At 32.9% G+C, this 17,985-nt stretch overlaps 1 protein-coding gene across 6 annotated transcripts in view; it reads right to left on the reverse strand.

The window, feature by feature from the left end:
- LOC131065974 (probable leucine-rich repeat receptor-like serine/threonine-protein kinase At3g14840) overlaps positions 1-17,985 on the reverse strand; it is a 92,029-nt gene that overhangs the window by 35,202 nt on the left and 38,842 nt on the right. For 5 of the 6 annotated variants that reach the window (XM_058000615.2, XM_058000614.2, XM_058000611.2 and 2 more), the window contains one exon: positions 5,508-5,591. The exons of the other annotated variant lie outside the window; for it this stretch is intronic. In XM_058000615.2, the coding sequence (XP_057856598.2) occupies positions 5,508-5,591 (84 nt within the window). The remainder of the gene's footprint in view (positions 1-5,507; positions 5,592-17,985) is intronic. 6 annotated transcript variants of the gene reach the window in all.

Below are 17,985 nucleotides of genomic sequence, written 5' to 3' on the forward strand. Positions count from 1 at the left end.
GATGGGGATTATAAAGTCTTCAAAGTTCAAAGCATTGGTGGCTAATCAATGGAATCAAAGGAATCAAGAAAAAGGCAAGAACCAAAAGCATTCTAAGCCAAAGCCACTACAAGATAGAGTGAAATCATCCTCTCCACAACAAAGCAATACTTCATCTTCTTTCAGGAAGGGAAATACACCTAAGGAGAAGCCAACTTGTTCATATTGCAAGAAAGTTTATCATCATGAGCATCATTTCCACTCAAAAAAATTTGATGAGTTGACAAACATCATTAAGAAGAACAACATCAATTTGCTATGTGCCTACAAGAAGAAGGATCCATCTCCTTCCACTTCCTCACAATCAAAAGGAAAAGGGAAAGCATTTATGGCAACAATAGGTTCTTTATAGCAGTGGATACTTCAATCAAGTGCCTCTCATCACATGGGTTCTACAAGGGAGTAGTTTTCCTCATTGGAGCCATCCAAGGTACCTCACATTTTCATTGGTGATGATACACAAGTGGAAGTTGAAGGGGAGGGCTTGGTTGACATAGATGATGGAACATTTGAGAATGTTCTCTATGTTCCTAACTTGACCACCAACCTTCTTTTAATCTACCAAATCACCCACTATGGAAATGAAAATAAAGTTGATTTTACACCTAATTCAGTTGTGGTCAAAGAACTTGAGAATGATTCCTTGGTAGCAATGGGACAAGCCAATCATAACACATGAAATTATTCATTCTCACTGCTTGCCTCATTCTCCCTCTATTTCCTTTCTCACTCATTCAAATTCAGAAAGTAATCTATGGCATGAGTGGTTTGGACATCTCAATTATCCCTATCTTCAACAACTAATCTCTAAGGACATGGTCACAAGTCTATGTCAAATCATCTTTTTTGATTGTGTATGTTCAGGGTGTTCCCACATGGGCTTCACTGGCTAGGCAATATTATATCATGTGCATTCATATTCGGGGGTTTAATATCCCAAAAATGAGGGTATAATATATTTCCTATCAGTGAAAATAGGGGGCTTTTTAATTTGAGCTATGAAAAAATACAGTATTTGATGAAAATAGGGGGCTTTTAATTTAGGCTATGAATTAGGAGGCGGTGATAAAAAGGAGTTTAGGGCAATATTTATTGAAAATAGGGGGATTCTTTAGTATGCCATGAAAACATGTGCTATAACATAGGTTCACTAAGTGAATCCCTCATGGGTGTTCCATGGGAAAGCATCCCAAAGAGAAGTTTGATAAAGGGAAGACTTAGAGTGCTTTGGAAGTTCTCCATTTGGTTCACAGTGATGTAGTAGGCCCATTTTCATTGCCATAATTTAGCAAGGCATGATGTGTTCTCACCTTCATTAATGAGTACTCCCGTTTCACTTGGGTCTACTTTCTTGTTCACAAGAGTGAAGTGTTTGACATCTTTCTAGCCTTCAAGGCTCATGTTGAGAAGCAATATGGGAAGATAGTCAAGATTCTCCTCACAGACAATGGAAGGAAATATGTGAACAATAGACTTGAGGAATTTTGTACTCTTGAGGGATTTGATCTTCAGCACTTAGTTTCCTACACTCCACAATAGAATGGTGTTACAAAAAGGACGAATAGAACCTTTAAGGTGATAGCTAGCTACATGATTCATGCTCATTCTCTTGGTCCATCTTTTTGGGTAGAAGCTATTAGTTGTGCCGCACACATCCAAAATTGGGTTCCCTGTAAATTTTTAAAGGGTACGACTCCTTTTGAGGCTTGGTGTAATGGAAAACTAATTGCGAGACACTTCAAGGTCTTTGGGTTTCTAGCATGGGCTCCCATTCCTCCATAGAAGTACAAGACATTGGAACCTTAGAGTAGGCCTTGCATATTTTTTAGATATCTTGAGGGTGTTAAGGCATATAGAATTATGGATCTAGAGACACATGGGGTATTCATTGAGAGGAGTGTTCACTTTGAGGAAAGCTCTCCTAGCTTGGTCTCTCATGCTTCTTTGACCTTCCACCATAGTGAATAGTGATGATAGTGACTCAGATGATGATTCCACCTCAACTCTGACTTGTAGGCTCACACCTTCGCAAGGTCCACTTGAAGTTGAGGAAGCTCACCTTTCATCTCCTACAAGACCTCACTTGGATCAATAGACTCTTGAGTCAGTGGAATCTCTTGTTGGGGATCCTTCATATACTCGAAGGACTCAGTCACAACATCAAGATCTTCCACATGCTTACATTAATTTAGCTTTCAATCCACAATCCTTTAAGGAATCATTAGGGGTTCCTTCATGGGATTAAATAATGGAGGAAGAAAGTAATTTTTTGATGAGGAATAACACATGGGATTTAGTTCCTCTATCTAAGGGGAGAAAGACAGTTTGATGTAAGTGGATCTATCAGACTGAGTTTGCAATGGATGGTAGTGCGGATAAGTAAGTATAAATCTCATCTTGTTGCAAAAGGTTTCTTACAGGTTCCTGGTGTTGATTATATTGAGACCTTTGCACCCATAGCTAAGATGAACTACATTCACTTGACACTTGCTATTGTCACGGTTCATGGTTGGGTTGTACATCAAATGGATGTTAAGAGTTCATTTCTTCATGAGGATCTATAAGAGGAGATTTATTAGAGTAGCTGTATCAATTCATTCAGGATTCTTATTTGGTTTGTAGATTGAGGAAGTCTATCTATGTCCTAAAGAAAGCCTATAGGGCTTGGTATGCCAAGATGGATTCCTTTATTCTCTCCACATGATTCATTAGGTGTCATTCAGATCTGAATGTTTACATTTTGCAACATGATGACTCTCATTTGATACTTGTGCTCTATGTTGATGACTTGATCATTATAGGGAGTACCTCATCCATCATTGCTAGTGTCAAATCTACTTTTAATGAGAGATTTTTTACGATTGACTTGGGCCTTTTGCACTATTCTCTTGGGATTATTCTTTCTCATCCCAAGTATGCTCTTGATCTTCTCACATGGTTCCACATTGCTGACTGTAAGCCCGCGTTGACTCACTTTGTCTCATGAGTCAAGCTTGAGGCTAAGTGTTTCACTCCACTTGTTGATGCAATATTGTATCGTTAGCTTGTTGGGAGTCTCATCTACTTGACTCACACATGCTCTGATGTTTCCTTTTTGGTTGGCATGGTTTCACTCTTTATTTAGGAACCACATGAGCTTTATTGGAAAGCTGCCAAATGCATCTTTCACTACATACAGGGTACACATCACTTTGGGATTCACTATGTAGTAGTCACATGACTCACCTTCGTTGGTTACACAGACTCTAATTGGGCTTGTGATCTTGATTATTGTAGGTCCACTTGAGGCTACATCTTTCATCTTAATTGGTTTCGACCCCATTTGTCGGTAGAGAAATAAGCAACATGCTATTGCTCTTTCTTTGACTAAGGCTGAGTATCGGGGGGTTGTTAATGCAACTATTGAGGCTATTTGGCTTCATAATATTCTATCAAAGTTTTTCTTCACCACTTCATGGCCTACAAGCCTTCATTGCAATAATTAGAGTTCCCTTCAGATCTCAAAGAACTCGGTTCACCATTAGATGACCAAACACATTGAGATCCTAATGCACTACATCAAGGAGCTAATACAAGAGCAGGTCATTGATTTGTAGTGTTGTCCTACGGTAGGGTAGGTTGCAAAGTATCATCACCAAACATTTGAATTGGAAAGTTGGTGATAGCAAGAAGGCAAAATTATGGAGAGATTCAAGGATTGGGAAAATTGCTATTGAGTCTCTGATTGATAACAAGGATTGGATCAGCATACTAGAAAATAGAATAGGATTTTATGTTGTGGATTATTTGAAGCCAAACGTGTAAGGAAACACAAGAACTCAATGACGTCACATCAAGGAACTTATACCACTGGATAATATCAGGCCCATTCTTACAAAGATCTTCTCGAAGAGTAGAAAAGTGATATCATTATAAAAAGATGAGATTATATGGTGTGCTTCTCAAACAAGGGATTATAAGGTTAATTTGGGGTATGCAATGCAACATAAATCTTTGTAATACTCAGAATGGCCAACAAAGCTCTTTTGGCACAAAAGAGTCCTCCCACATGCAGGTACCTTCTTGTGGATTGTACTTCACGAATGCATACTCACTGGAGATTTCCTAAAAATAATAGTTGTAGAGGAACCAAATTTCTGTCCCATGTGCAAATCAGAGGAGGAATATATGAACCATTTGCTATACTAGTGTCCTATGACTTCATATTGTTGGGAATGGTTTATATCTTCAATTGGGCGGTGCATGGTTGGGAATTAGTCATTAAGTGATTTCCTTCACAGTTGACCTACTGGTGGTGCCCATTCTTCTTGGGGTGATATTTGGATTGTTTGACCCTCCATTATGGTCTAACAATTATGGAAAGAAAGGAACCACATATTTTTTTTTTGTGATCAAAATATTTTGGCAGAATCCATCATTTCCAAAATTAAAGATGTCATCTATGAGGTGGTGAATGGGAAGATCTCTAACAAGAAGATTCAGTACTATTAATAACGAGACAAACAAATGCAGGATAATTGGATGCAAATCAAGACTGGACAATCAGTATAACTAGAAATTTGAAGAATAGGGAAGAATCTCAGTGGATGGTACCACATGAAGGGAAATGTAAGATGAATTTTGATGGAGGTGGAAAGAGGAAACCCTAGGATGGTAGGCTATGGATGTATTATTCGAAACAGGGAAGGTCAATGCATTGTGGCTGCTCGTAAAAGTATTGGTATCACCTCAAATAATGAGGTGAAATTTGTGGCAATTGACAGGGACCAAGGCTATGGAATATAGAATCACTAATTTAGAGATTGAGAGAGATTCACAATTGAAAATTATTGCTATAACCAAGGGTCAAATTAAAAATTAGAAATTGAAGTGGATTCCTAAGATTAATCACAGTCTTAATAAATTATCCTCTTTTAATTTGACACATGTTTTCAGGGAAGCTAATGGAGCAGCTGACTATCTTGCAAGTGAGAGAATGGACAACGTAGAGGCAAACATAATACTACGTCCCCCTAACATTGGGCATTATCTGAAGGATTATGTATTTTATTCATTAACAATAATATTTGTTTATAATCTTTTAACACTCATTTTCAATGCTTAAATATTTATTTATATCTTTATCTCTTTATCCTTCTATCACAGTGAGACATTATCATCTCTGCTTTTATTTTTCGCAAGAACTTGACACATTGCATCCTTTCTTCTATACTAAAATTATATATCACCATTTGATAATATTATGTTCTTATAAATATGTTTTTTATCGTAATAACTAACATATCAAAAATTGATCTAGTTGATTTTTTTAATGCTAAATATAATAATTCTTTCATTAGTTAGACAATAACTATTGTGATTCCAGTGTAATTTAAACTAAATAAAAACAATAATATTTTTCTATAAATAACACTTTTTATTATTATTAATTTATTATAAAATACAATAGATAAAAACTTTATACTTACAAATATTCAATCTTTTGATGCTTATTTGCTGTATTTTCTAATGCCTTTGGAATAGATCCCGTCAAATTATTGAAGCTCAAATCCCTGAATAATGAAAATGAATTTAATTAGTAAAGTAAAAAGGGACTTCTATCGCATGAATTTTTATTGGCTAAGTTATAATTATAGATAGCATATGAATAGCTAATCCAATTAAACATAATAACGCATTGCTAAATTGCAAGCATATAAAAAATAAATTTATTGCTCTTCCTAATTATATATGTTTCTTCTAACTATTTATTATTGAATTTGTTTTCTTTTCTGAAAGGTAAGTACCTCAATGGTAAAATAAAATATTTATGTATTACATATTTCTATTATTAGGCAACATTTCTAATAATTTAAAGGCAACCTATCAAATCTTCAAGAAGAATATAAGTTTTTGAAAAAATTTTAATAAAATATTTTTATTAAAATGTATAGAATGAATTCATTGGCTAGAAAAAGAAAATACTAGATACAATATATTTGAAGTAGGTTTTTTCTTATGCTTTTTACAATTTTTATTATATTTCTTTAATTCAAATGATAGCTTCCTTAACAACATCATTTAATAAATTCAATTAATATGTATAAACTAAATTATTATATGATTTGGGGTTCTTCCTATATGTTAGTTAAGTGGTGGTGTTGTTATTGTGACCGCCAAGGTTCAAACCTTCATTGGGCCATTTCAATCATAAGGCTTGTGTCTTCGCTGATCCAAAAAATGAATTGAGTCAAGAAGGATGAGCATGAGGTGGTACAACTATTGAAGCTTACACATTATTATTTAAATACCAATAGACATGATAATACACTAAATTTTGGTAAAATTTCATATGCATTAGAGTAATTGACTCTAATATACAAGTTTCGATACAAGTGCCAAAACAACATAAATATTCATCTTTATGAAGCATTTCTTTAAGATTCAAAAACAAATTTATGAGTCAAGCGTGGTGAGCTTGAGGTGGTAATCGCAAGCTCACCAAAAAAAATTATGAGTGAAGATGGGTGAATTTGAGGTGATACAACTATAGAAGCTTACGCATTATTTTTCGAATACCAATAGACATGATAATACACTAAATTTTGGTAAAATTTCATATCCATCATTTTTAGAGTAGTTTACTTGATTATGCAAGTTTGGATACAAGCACCAAAACAACATAAATATTCATCTTTATGAAGCATTTATTTAAAAAAAGAATATCCATTTTCAAATTGGATGTCTAATTTTTTTCAAATATATATATATATATATTATTTTATAAATAAATATTTTTTAATGGTAATATTTCCTCTAAAAAAATACCTCTTGGGCATTGCAATTAGGATAGGATGTCCCAGAACCATAATTTGCTTTCTTCAATGTAAAAAGATGTAAAAATACACTTCTTGTGCTAATATATGACATATGATAGTATATATCTACACAAATTAAAATGGTCATATATTTACAAGAAAATAAACACTATAATAATAGTAACTTATGTGAGAAAAATAATTTCAAGGAAAATATATACTCTAAACAACAATAATTTATTACTTAATACATACAATACACATGCAGGATCATAGAATTCATAGGAGTTTCTTCTACATGATATATATAGTAATTATGGAGATATAATTTTACCTATAAACTTATTAGGAAAACTCCATCTCAAGAACCTTAAAATAACATGGCATTGGGAGTGTTTGATAGAATAGATAGATGGCATTGAGAGGTTAGGGAAAATGGTTGGTGATTGAAAAAATTGCATTGAATTAGAGTACATTTATCTTCATAGATAACTCTAGTGGTATCAATTACTATCCAAGTAAAATTGTGATCAATGTCCAATTTGTTGAACACTACTAGAAGTAGAGAGGTGGAGGGTGAATCAACATATACAAAATTTTTATCACATTAGCCAAAACATTCATCCAAACATTTATGCATAAAATTTACTACCAAAACACCAAAAGCATTAGCATAAGAACATTAAGTTTTTTACATGGAAAACCCAAACTAGGAAAAACCACAGTGAGAAGCTAACACACAATATATATATCAATAGTTTACAATGAATATGGCTTCTTGCCAAAGAGCTCACTGCTCTGAACTTGCAAATTGATGCACACAACCTTAAGCAAGATATAATATCAAGACATGCTTTGCTAAAGATCAATTCTTCAGGGAAAGATACAAACTACTATTTAGATACAATATAGATAATAAATTGAATTGTATACAATATAGCATATGTCTGAATGTGGATACCAATTCACAATTTGTACTCATCTGTCTACCCTACACAACCACCAAACCTTAGATCTACTTTGCATTTCCTTTATATCATTATACCACACTCCTTTTTATTCATCATCATGTATCGCATCTCATGCATAAACACTCTACCTAATATATATGAATCTAATCAAAATAAATTTGTTAGGTTGGGCAAAAGAAAAGTAACGTGTATATAGAATCGACCCAAAAATATATCATCTCGAGGGTAAAGAAGATGTGTGATTATTCACACCAAGTTGTCACACCTTCCGATCATCATCAAAAAGATTTGCATGCAACTGTTTAGACCAATATACATAAGCTGGTACAAACTGATATACTAAATACAAAATATCTTAATCTGGACCCAAAAATAGAATAAGTGGCCCTTCGTAAAAGAAGTATGCCACCTTAAGAATTGTAACATCATCTTAAGCATATTCGGTACAAACATACATTCTGAAACATACCATAGTTCACTAGAGAAAACATCAAAGATAACAAAATCACTTCTGGACTAGGTTAGGAACACCAAACTTCTGGAAACACATCGAAACATCGTCCCATATCCTTTGATCAACACCATGTGAATATGAAATCAATCTTGTAGCAATATATCATAAAAATAAAGATTCAAACCAACAACCAAATACACCATATTTCTACTGAACATATACATATATCTGGGTAACCATCAACAACTGAATCATACCAATTGACATCGGTTTGACATCAATGACAACAATTATATTCACATGTGCAACAATATCCCCCTTTGTCATTGATGGAAAAATAAAAAACTTCCTCAAGAAATATTTCTTCGTAGCAATATTTATTCCCCTTTGACAACAATAACAAAGGGAAACTTCTCAAACTATAAAAGAAAATATACTAAGAAAAAATTGCAACTCTCCCTAACAAGAATCTCCTTAAAGCAAAGAAAAGAAGAATACTTTTCAAACATTTCTAGGCCAAATATCCTTATTTCTTCAATCCAACAAAAGAAGATTTCCATTAACAAATAGTGGTAAATAGAATTCTTCTCTAACACTCACAATCAATACATAAATTCACTACATCATCAAAGACATCGGTATCAACCACACACCACTCAACTTTCTCCGCATTAGCCAATAGTCTAAGAAAGTAGAAAATTATAATTCCATGGAATCCTTAAGTCCATAAAACAAATTCACACATTCTCCTCTCTATTTCCATCGAAATGAGAATTAAGAATTGAATTTTTGAGCCTTGGATCTCATTGCACTATGAGAATTCTTGTAAATATTGAAAGTCTAGGCTAACTCTGTAAGTTGATACTCAATGGAGTCTATTTCATCTTTAAATTGTTTTGTATCCATAGGAAACCTTAAGCAATACCTATACAACTATGTTTCATTATCCATCATTTTCCCGAAATTAATCAAGTTCAACTTAAGATCATGATGTGTCTTTATGCACTTTTCTGTCATTTTCTTTGCCACGTTTCCTTCAAGGTAGGTTCACTATAATTATTGTCATCCCCAACAAATATATCCATATGCTAAATTAAAAACTCTATTAATACTTTTGTAAGAACATAAACAACATTTATGGGAACAAGATTTTTCTAGAGAAAATACATTACACAAGCCTATTCAATACTATCTTGATCATAAGAGGGAATAGTGAGATAAAACTTACCAACTAGTTTTAAGACATCTAGTCTCCCAAGCATCTCAAGAACTTTATTTTCATTAAAATAACATTCCTTTTAAGAAGTAGGGGAAGAAATCACCAGTACATTGACTTTTTCTAGTTTTTCATCATCACTCTCAACAAAAACAGCCTCTACAAATTCCTTTGGTACACATTTAGCTTTTGAAAAAGAAGAAGCACAAGATTATGTGGACGATTTCCTTTCAACACATTTCCAATTTTTTTGGGTCTCTTTCCAACACTTTTTCTCATTATCTCATCATATGTTCCAAATCTTTCTTAATTCATATCTTTTGGCATTTTAAGAGTTATTTCCACAATACACATGCATTCATTTTTAAAGACTTCATAAGGAAGCTTATCCACCCATGAAGTCCTTGGAATAATAGCATCAATGAAACAAGTATCTTTGTCAATAAATAAGGTAATAGCATCCCTGTACCATTCAACAACTTTCAAAGGGATCCAATTCCTCACTACCATTTTTATCAAAATATTCATGAAGAACTTGCAACAAGTAGTATCACAATCATCCAAATTATCCAAATGTTCCTTAACTTGAGCTCTAACAAAAAACATCTCTTCTTCATACAATATTATTTAATCTAGGCAATGCAATAAGAAAATAAAATACCAAGCACACAATGAGTGATCCATACTGAAAATGGTACAATTCATTTTTCATTAGTTTGAGGTTATCCAATGACTATTGCCTCAACAATTCGTACAGATCATAGACAACATTTTCCTTTACCATTTTATAGGCCACATATACCACAATTGAAGAAGGCAATCCTTCATGATACACCTTGTATGAAAGTCCCATAATTGCATACCTAAAAAGTCATCAATACTATCAATTTGAAGGTCTCTCTCATTAGACGCAACGACATTTAATCTATTCACCTCATTATTCTTTATATACTTCAAAGAAGGCATGATTCCAATCAAGCATAAACTAGTTAGATCCCTTAGGGTTTCTTTTGAAATCAAATATATAGTTGATCCAACCATAAATAGTCTTCATGAATTCTTCTTAGCACTATCTTAATTATTTATTAATCATTAAACATGGGAAAATTACTCCAAGAATCCAAACCCTTATGCCCTAAACTAGCATACTCTACCTTAAGTCTACGTTTACCATCTACTAGATGAATCTTCTAAAAATCATTAAGCTTGTTGTGATCACACTCTTCCAAAGAAACATGAATGTAATTGAAAATATCTTGTTTACATACCACTTTGTTAGGAGCAATAGAAAATGCAGCAACAGGATTGCTTATGGCTGAAATAAACAATCAAAACTCAGAACTAGGTCTTACCTCACTATTGACATTGATAATTATAGGATTTTCCATTTGAAAATATCAAAACAAGATAATACCTTTGATTGATCTTCTTCACTTCTCTTTGCACTCTACAACTCTTCAATTGTATTTGCACAAATGAATTCCAAATAAGCAATATACTATATACCTAAAGTCACCAAAAAAGTTCTAAACCATCAAACTTTCTTAGAATCCACCAAAAATGTCTTTCACTCTTCTACCACGTTGAGATAAACTCGGCACCAAACCAAGAGGGGACAAAAGATATGTGTTAATATTTTCCCTTAGACATAGTTGTCTGAACTAGTTACCATAAGAAGGGTCTACACCCACAGAAGTTACATATCCATCCTCAATATTTTCTTTAGTCTTATCATTTGATTTATTCACCCACTTTGTCTTCATCTTCTCTCTTTCTTCATTGATATTAATTCTCTTTTCTAGATCATTATATTTCTCAATTCTATTTCTGCAATGTCTTGCAATGTGTCCCATTCTATTTGTAAATTGTAGCATATTGGACCTTTCTAAGGTTTATTAACATTCATTCTACTATTTCCTAATCTCCAATTTATTTTGCAATCAATATCCTTGTGCCCATAGGTCTTGCAAGTATAAAAAGTTCAATTGAAATATTTAACACGTCTACTGAATTTCAAATTTTCATCTTTATTCTAGCCAATCCTACTTTTGCACTCACTTGCCTTATGATCATTTTTTTAGAGTAATGATATCTTCCATTAAAACATTGATTTCTAATTGGATTTCTACATTCACCAACTCTATGCCCAAATTGATTACATTAAAAATAGTTACTAATAAAGGATAAATACCTAGTAGGCATACAAAAATGTCTCTAGACATTTCTAGAATTTCTAGAGCTTTGGTCTAGAATGAAGTTTTTTTAATTCTTGCTAGATTTTTCATTTATCTTGTCTTTTCCTTTGTCCTTTTTCAAGAACATTCACCTTTTGTAAAGCCAAATCCACTCTTACCTTTATTATAAACTCTAAGAATTGAGAACAACATATAACACTTCACCACCACCTTTTGTGTTTTAATCCATTATCAATCTAATCCTTTGTAGATCTCAGCTCCAATTTCTTCTTCAAGCCTTGAGCATTCTCTAGCCTTCTCATCAAGATTTGTTTCAAATTCATCAATGACCTTCTTTCCTTTATTAGACTTCTCAAAAAATAAATTTTCTTAACTCCCTTTTTATGTTTTTCTCCGCTATAATCCAGGTATACCAATGTAGATCTCAATTCACCTTCCATATCAACAATGTCATCCACACCATTCTAATCATTTGAATCCATGTCATCCATATCATTAAATTCTTTTTCAAACACAATGCTCAAAAATAAAAAATATACATCAATGGTTAAGTTATCTCTTCAAGAACCAATTCTTGAATACTAATTGTTGAACACTACCGAAAGCTGAGAGGGGGGGTTGTGAATCGACATAGAAAGAAACTTGATCATATTAACCAAAACATTAATTCAAACATTTAAGCATAAAAATAAACCATCAAAATACCAAAAGCATCAACACAAGAACACCAATATTTTTACATCGAAAACCTAAATTGGGATAAAACCATGGTGTAAAGATAACTCACAATATATATATATATATATATATATATATATATATATATATATATATATATATATATATATATATATATATATATATATATATATATATATATATATATAGTTTACAATGATTATGGAAGCCTTCCAAAGAGATCATTGATCCAAAATTTCAAACTAAGGCACACAACCTTAGGCAAGATACAAAATTGGTACTTGCTCTACTGAAGATTACTTCTTTAGTGCAAGATATAAATTGATATTAAGATACAATATAAAAAATAGATTGAAGTGTATATACACCACTTTAAGAATAGTAACGTCATTGGAAACATATATGATACAAGCATACATTCTAGAACATAACATGGTTCACTAGAGAAGACACCAAAGATAATAGAATCACTTCCAAACTAGGTAAGGAAAACCAAACTTATGAAAACACACTAAATCATCATCCCATATCCTCTTATCCATGCCACATGAATATGCAATCAATCTTGTAGCAATATATGATAAAAAAATGCATTTGGATCAACAACTTGATACACCATACTTCCACTAAACATATACATATATGGATCACCAACAACAATCGGATCATACAGACTAACCTCAGTTTGACATCAATGACATTCATATGTGCAACACACATAAATTGTGATCCATTCTTGGTTTTCCCCTTGATAAGATATATTTGCAATTGCTTTCGTATTTACGCATGAAGTCTCACTTGAATGTCAAGTGGAAGTGAAAATTCAATGAAAATTATGGACTAACTCTCTGCTCAAATTTGGAAATGAGGAATTAATGAAAAAATACCAATTAATGGATTGGAGGATTTTACATGGCAAGTTACCTATTGGTGGTAGGTTGAAATGTATGATGGTCCATCTTGTTAGTGGTTTGTTCTGCCATAAAAGTGAAGATATGAGGCACATTTTTTAAGGATGTCAACATGTCAAGAAATTATGAAACTCTATTTTTTATTACTTGCTTGCTATATTTTATCATATTCTTAATTGGAAAGAAGCCTTACTTAGAATTTTCCTTCACAATAATGTTATTTTTGAAGCAGTTTGTCAAACTGTATTGTTGCATATAGAAAGAGTTCGATGTAAATCGATTCTTAATATCTCCTAAGATCATCAAGAAATTGTAGTGATTGTATGTGGGAAAAGTGGGTGATACGTCTACAGTGATAAATCTTTATTGTGAAATATTCTATCATCTTAGTTCTATTTTCTCTCAATTGTAAGTAGATACTAGGAAGAACTCAAATAAAAATTTCTCAATTTAATGCATCAATGGTCAAATTGACTAGTTGCTCAAAAATAATTAAATTTGTATAGCTCAAGGTCTTTGGCATCTCTTACAAAAATGACTAGTTCTCTTTCTCTAATATATAACTTTTCCTGCTATTGTGCAATTTTCTGGCTTCTAAGGCTATATTTTTGGGTTTTCCCTTCACGATCAGGCCACATTTCATGTATATGGTTCAAAGACTGCTTGTTAGTTGTTGCCATGTTCAAGACATATTTCATTATGAATTCTTTGCTAGTCTTTTGATTGTCTTGATCAAATTGATTTGCTACTTTTTCTTGAACTATTCATGGTTCAGAGTCTTCTTATTGGTTGCTTTTATGTTGCTTACTATTTAGGACATTTTTATGATTGTATTGTTTTAATGTTTTTTACATAGATTCAATATGAAAAACAAATGGTTGTTGATCAGGGCTTCTTTGATTTTATTTATTCCATGCCCAATATTGAATGTTTTCAAAACTCTCTTTTGCAATAAGTTTTGGTTGTAGTAGAAGATTAAATGGGTTTTTGATGTAGTTGTGTCAATAGAAGATTTATAGGCAATGTTAGTATGGAATATTTTGTTGGAAATTTGGAGGAATTAATTATGTGTTGCATTGATGTTTTTTCATTGATGGCAACAGTTATTGTTTTGGTTGTTTACCGGTTTCTAGTCGGTTTTGGTAGAGTGGTTGATTATGATATTGATCCGGTATGATCCAAGATGCTTTGGTTTGTGGAATTGCTTTGGATATATCATTCATGCTATTCAGATGTGTATCACGATCAGTTGGTTTGGGATTTGATAACTCAAGAGATATCATTTGTTCTAGTAAGCCTTTTGGTCACTGGTAAGTGTTTTATCGACAGAGCTTTGTTGAAGATCTTTTGATGCACGTGATAAGTGGTGATTGGTGCGGCTTCTAGATGGCTTTCAAGATGTTGTTGGTTATCTTGTTCATGTTCTAGTTCATCCATGGTGTTGGATTTGGTTTATGGTGACCTATTTTGGTTCGGTCTTATCTAGGTTATGGACTAGTTTCTGTAACATGTTGGAGGATGTTCCTGATGCATTACTGATAGGATTTAATGATTGGTTTACATTGTTTTCAGCCTAAGACGACTTGGTTGATCATTGGATTGTTGTTTTATGTTGTGAACTTATTGTATTATCTTTTAGGTGGCTGACCTAATTGTTTAGGTCCCGGGTTGGTATAAATATGATGTAAGATCTCTTTGTAGATAATAGGTCAAGGTTATGGAATGATCTATGTGCGAATAGTGTTGTAATCATATGCAGAAGGTTTGGTCGATCATAGGTGATCCAATTGGGTTTGTAAGAGAGGTTTAAGGCCTTTGGTATTGAGCTTAATCAAAATTGTACTCAGGCATAAGACATGTTATCTTTGCAGCTCACTCTTCTATCTGGATTGTAGCCCGATGCTTATGTAGTCAGTGAGGCTCCTTTTTGTGATGAGAAGTGTGCTCTAGTCTATTGGCCTTCCTACATGTGTAGGCCCCTCATATTGTAATCACATACTTACTACAGAAGTATTATCTGATTGTGGGTAGGCTTCCCACCATGGCTTTTCCCTTTATTGGGTTTTCCATGTACAAATCTTGGTATCATATGTTATGGATGGATGGTAATTGTTCTGTTATTTATGTTTATGTTTAATTACTATATCTATCATTCTGGTATTGAGTTTGTGTGTTCTGGTAATAAGGATTTGAATGCTTAAAGTTTTGTAATCTGGTGACGATTGATTCACCCCCCCCTTCTCAGTTGTCCTTTGATTATCTGAGTTGTCTAACATATTTTCCTCCTCTAATATCAATAATTGAAATATTTAGTCAAGGGAGTGGGACACTAGAGCTATAATATGTTGAAGTGTATCAGTTGAACTATCAACTGAACCAAGTGTTGTGTCATCATATATCAAGGGGTAGTAACAAACTAATAATAATATTAATAACTCATCGAAGTTTCAAGTACTATGCGTGATGATATAAAATATTGCAGTGACACATGTAATTAGATAATCATTAGTTTATTATTTTACTTGCTATATGTTATTCTCAATAAAAATTCCATTAAACAAAATTAAATATGGGAGTTATTATAATTAATCCAATAATAAAATTTAAGTAGAACTCTTTATTGTTTCTTAAAAATAAAAAGAATTTTCATTTTTAAGAGGATATAATGTGTATATGAATAATGCATTGATAGATGTATACACTCTACACAAATAAGTATATGAAAGATTAAATGTATGGGGATTTGGTTATGCCAAATCTCATTTGTATTTATTCTAATTGAAAGGGAACAAAAAAAAGGGTTAAGCCACTTAAGATATATGGATTTGAGCACTATTGGAGGTATATCATATTGGTATAGAATTGATAATAATTATGTGCTTATTAATATATATAAAAGTATTGGAAACATAAGAATCAACAAATGCATCTCTATTGAGTAGATAGAAGTGTATGTGTGTGTGTAATGGTTGTAAATTTGGAATTAGGGTTTCAACAAATAAAACTGGTACTAACTAACCAAATTAACCATACATTGAAAGAAGGGGGTAAAGCCAATAGATATAGCCACAATTTGATTAGAAAAGGGGTTCGGTATACTCATTAGATTTACTAATTTTGTGTAGTTGTGTCTCCTTCTTTCTTAGTTGAAAATTGGATGATAATTGTGAAATTATGGTAAAAGTATGAATAATTGAGGTCAACTATAAAAGACAAAATTGATGCAATATTCCACAAAGCCACAAACTAAGGTATGGACAAATAATATATCTAGAACTTGTTCCTATAAGTTTGATCAAATTTTTCTGGACTAGGTACCACAGATTTTCCTTAGTCCTCCAAATTTTCCTTCATCAAGAGTTGAACTTGTTTATCAGTATTGACTCTACCAAAATTAATGATTGTAGCTCTTGAGCCTATTAATACACATAGAGAGAAAGGAAATAGATTTGTGGATGGGGCTTTGCCTTAGGTCAAACCCTAGTTTTGGAATTAACCTTAAATGAAATAATGCAAATACATAAATTAATGCTAAGGCGATATACCTTAGATCTGCAATTGTTGATGATGATGTAATTCTCTTTGAATGCAATCACAAATGTTGAATGTAATTGCATGAAAAACACATTAATATGAAAAACTGTAATCACACACACATGCTACTATGAATATTGATGTAACTTTTCTCCACAAAGATTAAAGGATAAAATATAGCCTTGAATCTTTGAAAATGTTTGATTATGAATTCTTCATGGATGCATAAATACTTTAGGTATATGAGTGATCAATCATTTCTAGGTGAAAAGGAATTGACAAGATGTCTTTATATAGGTTTCCTTAGCTAAACTACTGATTAGGCCAACCTTCAATGGTCAAGTATAGCCACGAGGACCAAATGCCATTGGGGAGATAGAGAATCTACCCCATTTCAAATTTGGGCCCATTTAAAAGGGACTAGGGAATTTTGGGGCACCATCCAGACCAAGGCGCTCCATACCCTTCTCCTCTAGCAAACATGACTCACTAATCTACAAATAGAGAAGGGTCCTCCAAGATGGATCCCACTCAATGGTGTTCATGACATTAGGGGTTGGAAAAGGTTCTAAAATAGACCTAGACAAGGGATAGCGATAGGACATGCCAAAGTGGGAGTACAAACATGAGGTGTAAATTGGACCGATTATAATTGACAATGCTACATTTAGCCCCCACTTCAATGACAATATGAGCCTATAAAAATACTCAAAGTAAAATAGAAAGATGAGAGAGGGGAGCAATTAAGAGTGAGATAACAAGAAGATAAGAAATTGTGAGTTTTGATGAACCAAGACCCCAATCTTAGGATCTTAACTTACATAATCACATGCAAGGAAACATAGAACAAGATAAGAAAAAAAGACAAACAAAGACAAAAGATACGCAACACAAAGAGTTTAGTATTAAATAAAGGCTCCAAGTCAAATAGTTGAAGAGACCTCAATAATCAAATGTCTTAACCACTAAAATCATCCTCAGATTCCTACCACAAGAACACAAGCAATCACTTGAAAAGAGAAAGAGCATGCATCAAATGATGAACCATGATCCACAAAGAAAAAATCTATGATCTCATGTGGAGGAGAAAGAGAAGAAAATGGATTCACACAGGTTGGTAAGCTACATTATGCTAGGTGATCCATGAAAAGAAGAAAAGTGAGAGAGGT

Source organism: Cryptomeria japonica, chromosome 2 (genome assembly GCF_030272615.1).
Source record: "Cryptomeria japonica chromosome 2, Sugi_1.0, whole genome shotgun sequence".
NCBI classification, from domain to species: Eukaryota; Viridiplantae; Streptophyta; class Pinopsida; order Cupressales; family Cupressaceae; genus Cryptomeria; species Cryptomeria japonica.